This window comes from Penaeus vannamei, chromosome 2 (genome assembly GCF_042767895.1).
Source record: "Penaeus vannamei isolate JL-2024 chromosome 2, ASM4276789v1, whole genome shotgun sequence".
Lineage (NCBI taxonomy): Eukaryota > Metazoa > Arthropoda > Malacostraca > Decapoda > Penaeidae > Penaeus > Penaeus vannamei.
Window position 1 is genome coordinate 1,122,901 of NC_091550.1, and position 5,000 is coordinate 1,127,900.

The 5,000-nt window shown below is 40.0% G+C and overlaps 1 protein-coding gene across 1 annotated transcript in view; it reads right to left on the reverse strand.

The window, feature by feature from the left end:
* ari-2 (E3 ubiquitin-protein ligase ari-2) overlaps positions 1–5,000 on the reverse strand; it is a gene marked incomplete at its 5' end in the record, with an annotated part of 5,869 nt that overhangs the window by 515 nt on the left and 354 nt on the right. Inside the window, 6 exon segments of the mRNA XM_070128289.1 lie at positions 1–1,308; positions 1,632–1,844; positions 2,149–2,373; positions 2,524–2,641; positions 2,919–3,150; positions 4,349–4,649. The exon segment at positions 1–1,308 is cut by the window's left edge and continues 515 nt beyond it. Of these exon segments, the coding sequence (XP_069984390.1) occupies positions 1,153–1,308; positions 1,632–1,844; positions 2,149–2,373; positions 2,524–2,641; positions 2,919–3,150; positions 4,349–4,649 (1,245 nt within the window).

The following is a 5,000-nucleotide window of genomic DNA, read 5'->3' on the forward strand; positions in this document are numbered from 1 at the left end:
GACTCTCACCCCCATTGGGGATGTTAATACTTGCAATTTAAACCGTGTATGCTGACGAGTTATTTCATTTTCGTTCACTGTTCTTGGAATAAACACACAAAAAGCACACAATAAGTCAGTCTGGTGGTACAGATTGTTCATTGTTTCAATGATGGGAAGATAATGGTCTGTATGGACATAAATATAAATAACTATTTAGAATTTTTTGTATGATAGAAAAAGGATAATTTATGTACAGTCTTCTCAATCACCTTTCTAGCAGCAGGAAGAACTACTGACGGAGGCAAAGTCAAAGGCCATCGTAACATTACTTTTTTTGGAAGGCAAATCGGTAAAACTAGACCATGTGAAAATGTAAATTCCAACAGTATTTTCACAGGCTGCTAGCCATTATTCAGAAGGCTGTAGATAGATCTGTTTTGTAATTGCACATACATGATTGTCTACCTGTTTGGGGTAAATAAATAACCCTAACAATTACAGATAAACCATACCACCATGTACCTTAAAAGGTTATTGAAACTAATAAAAATAAAAAAATAAAAGTGGTTCACAATGGAAGATGCTATGCCAATTAACTTAAAAATATAGATCTGCCAAACATAAAAAAAAATATCATTTTCAATATATTAAGGAGATAAAGTTCTCTTTGTTATTATCAAATTAAGCCAATTATATTACTATATTTTCTATCTCATGTTAAATATATATTCACTGTCCAGATGAGGTTGAAAGCATTTGCAAACAGTTGGAAAAAATATACTTTAAGAAAGGCAAAACATTTTAAGAGCAAATTGGCAGGTATCACTTCTATCCAGCTACAAGGCATTCAGCATCCATTCACTAGTCTTACTATGTACCATATTTCGTGACTTTACCTAAAAAAATATGTACATTGTCACAAACATAAATACCAGGCTTAACACAAACATCCACTCCGACTAAAGCTTCAAAATTATTAAGGACTAATGAGATACAGATACGCAGAAATCACTTGACCAATCCATGTACTCTCAGGGACGGGAGACCATCAATGATACCATCGAAGTACTCCAAAACCTCAGTGCGACAAGTCTAGTATGCAAACTGGAAGTATTTCTGCAATTGGGAGCCACAGGAGAGAAAGACTGCTAGCTATCTGGGCAGCCCACATCATACTTGTAGGAAGTCGGTAAGGAGGGTAGTTCTTCGTTTCTCCACAATGTCCATCTGGTTCTCCAAGTCACCCCGGTCAGTCATCTCTGCTCGTTCAATCTTCCAAGAAAGGTTTTCAATCTCCGCTTCTAGTTGAGCTTGCTGGTATTCAAACTGTTCAAAGGAATTAACATAAATATTTATTAAGATCGGAAACAAATTGTGTATTTATTCTTTTCTCTTCTTGAACAGAATGTTAGATAGAGGCAAAGGAGATTCACCTTTTTTTCTTCTATTAACTCCCAGACAAAATTCTTACCTATTCACAAACCAAAGAATGAACTTCCCTAACTTGGAGGAAAAGAGTATGAGGATCTCTGCTTCCCTTTCTAGATATATTTTTTGGAAGTAAAACATCTCACAGCTAACAAAATTAATAATACATTTAGAATATAGCTGATACATATATAAAAAGGTATATATACTCATATACATACCAGATCTTTCCTGGGTCCAGACTCAAGATAATAGGCAAAGGGATATGTGTTCTGGAGGGTATATCGACATCTCGCAAGGAGAGCTGCAGCATCTAGAAGGTACTGCCAATCAATCCAAGTACCCGTGCCTGCCATCACCTTGTTCTGGATCCTTTCGCGAATTTTCGCTAACGTCTCTTCCTCAAGTTTTAAGGATTTACTATGATTCTCCCACTGGAAGATAAAATGAAATAAGAATAATGAACATAAAGAAATGATATTCAGTTAAGAACAATATCACTGATATGGAAATAAACTAGTATATGACTTTTTTATACTAGCATGAACTAACATTCAACAAGGTAATGTCTACATGTAGGAAATCAAAATCCGTAAAAACAATAAGAATAAACAGCAATAACTTTTTTGTTGTTTTGAACTAAATGACATGAAATATTTGAGTCAGAAAAATAAAACTAACATCACTACAAAACAAAGATTATCAACTTGATGCTGTGGGTTTCCCAGAATCACTCACCCTCTCATAGTAATGGAGGTACTTCTTAAGGGCTTCCCTGGCTTGGGCATGAGCAGACTCATGGGCAATGTTGGGGTTCTCCTTGTAGCGAGAACATTCATAATATTCTGAACCGTGTGCTTTCCAGCAGCCTAAACACATCCAGCAGAAGTCATGCTTGCAATTGTAACACTGCATGTGGTTGCATCCACCATTCTTTTCAATACAGATGTGGCACTTGGGGCACTGTAGTGATGAATTAAAATGAATTACTTTTCATATAAATTTCAATAATTAATTGTATCTGAAAGAGATTTTCAATTTCACAAACAATATTTCAAATCTGCATTTCACACCAAACATTATAAAAACAAAATTTCCTGCCAATCTACTAACATCTTTGGTATGTGCACTGATGTAATTTGCCGTTTCACTGTCATCGGCACATTTAGTCAACCATTTCTTGATGGTTTCACAGTCTGTTGGGGCATGATAGTCTGATCCACATTTATAACTGGAAAAAAAGGTGGGAAATAGGATATGAAGATTTTCCTTTCAGCTGATTTCCTCAGGTTTAATAACACCACTCCAAACATGAAATAGATATGATTAGTCTGAAAAATTTTTCAGCATCAAATATAAAACACATCACATGTAGATTTGTCTCATCTGAGCCATACTCTGAAATCAATAAATCAATTTTGCATATGCTAGGAAAGCAGCAGTCCCATCTACATGAGAATTTTAAAAATAAGAATAACAAAACAAAAAATACAAGGCATCTTCCTTACCAAAACTGAGTCTTGCAGGACGTACACTTCACACGCTTTGCCCGGCTTTCCTTGGCTTGCACTACAATATTACAGTTAGGTCCAGGGCAGAAGCGCAACTGTGGGTGACTGCGCACGTAATCAGCAAATGCATACTGTTGATACTTTTCTTTGAGCCGTGGACGGGTTAATAGTGGAAGAACAAAGTCCTCAGGAGCCAGGACTTGGCACTTGTTACCCATACACTCAATGCCTGCAAGATTGAGATGTTTTTACTCTTAGAAGTACCAGCTTTTGGATATCAAACTTCTTAAAACAATCAGAAGGTTGAGGATGAGGTGGAAGAGGAGAGGGCTGTAAAATGAGGAGGAGGAGTTGAGGGTGACAAGCAGTTGAGAAGAGGGGCAGGAGCAGGAAGAAAATAGGTGATAGAGTAAGAGAGGTAAAGGAAGAAGAGGTAGAGGAAGAGAGGAAAAGGAGGAGGAGAAGGAGGAGGAGAAGGAGGGAGAGTAGTAGTAGGAGGAGGAGAAGGAGGAGGAAGAGGAGGAGGAGGAGGAGGAGGAGGAGGAAGAGGAGGAAGAGGGAGAGAGGAGGAGGAGGAGGAGAAGGAAGAGGAGGAGAAGGAAGAGGAAGAGAAGGAGGAGGAGGAGGAAGAAGAGGATTAGGAAGAGGAAGAGGAAGAGGAAGAGGAGGAAGAGAAAGAGGTGGAGGTAGAAAAGAGGAGGAGATAGAGGAAGAGAGAGAAAGGGAGGAGGAGATAGAGGAAGAGAGAGAAAGGGAGGAGGAGATAGAGGAAGAGAGAGGAGGAAAGGATGAAGAGGAAGAGGGAGGAGGAAAGGGTTGAGGAGGAGGAGGAAGAGAAGGAGGAAGAAAGGGTTGAGGAGGAGGAGGAGGAGGAGGAGGAGGAAGAGGAGGAGGAGGAGGAAGAGGAGGAAGAGAAGGAGGTGGAGGTGGAGGAGGAGGAGGAAGAGAGGGAGAGGAGGAAGAGGAGAGGAGGGAGAAAGAGAGGAGGAGGAGGAGGAAGAGAGGAGGAGGAGGAGGAAAAGCGAGGGGAGAGTAAGAGAGGAGGAGGAGGAGGAAGAGAGGAAGAGGAGGAGGAGGAAGAGAGGAGGAAGAAGAAGTGAGGACGAAAAGGAGAGATGAGGCAGAACTAGAAAAAGAAAGAACAAGGAACAGCAGGGCATGGAGACGGAACTAAGGTAATCGCACTGGAAGTAAGCAAGGAAGGAAGGAACTAAGGAAGGAAGGAAGCAAGAGACGAAGGAAGGAGGCAAGGAAGCAAGGAACTAAGGAAGGAAGGAAGGAAGCAAGGAACGAACGAAGAAGGCAAGCAAGCAAGGAACTAAGGAAGGAAGGAAGGAAAAGAAAAAAAAAAAAAAAAAAAAAAAAAAAAAAAAGACAGTTAGAGACAAGAGCAAGTAATGAACAAAGATTCCCTTGTCTCTCCTCACCTGTGGACATTCCCTGCGTAATTTGAACTTCGAAATGCTTGCTCCAACAGTCATGGCAGAAAGTGTGACCACAAGAGAGGTGGCTAGCAATATCAGGAGACATCGGAGCAAGGCATACTGGACAAGAGGCCTGGCCTGCGGATTCCCCTTGGTTGTTACTGTTCTCCTGTTCCGGTGGTGCTGGCGGTTTGATGTGCACAGCAGTTAAAAGCTTGTGGCAGTCTTGACGGTAACTTGCAACAATTTCCTTCTGATTCCAGTTAGACATGTGAAGCAGTACCTTAGCTAGGGCTGGGGTTACCTGGAACGAACAAAATTAAGCTCTCAGGATATCAAGTGAAATGAAACCAACAAAAATATGATTATGTTAATAAAATGAGCCCCAATAATGTATGTGATTGGTACAACTACAACCGTCATGAGGTAATGATGTATGACTTCAATACACATCAAGACTTGCTCTAGCAAGCGAGTGGGTGGATGGGCTGCCTGTACACAGTGTCTCACTGCCAGATTGTTACGTAATGATTACGTTACTGAAAATTCTGGCACCGTCAAAGTAGGGTTAATGGAAGCATACATGATATCCCAATAACAATGCACGATAAAATTACATGATAAAAAGAAATAACTACAAAATACATGTATATGT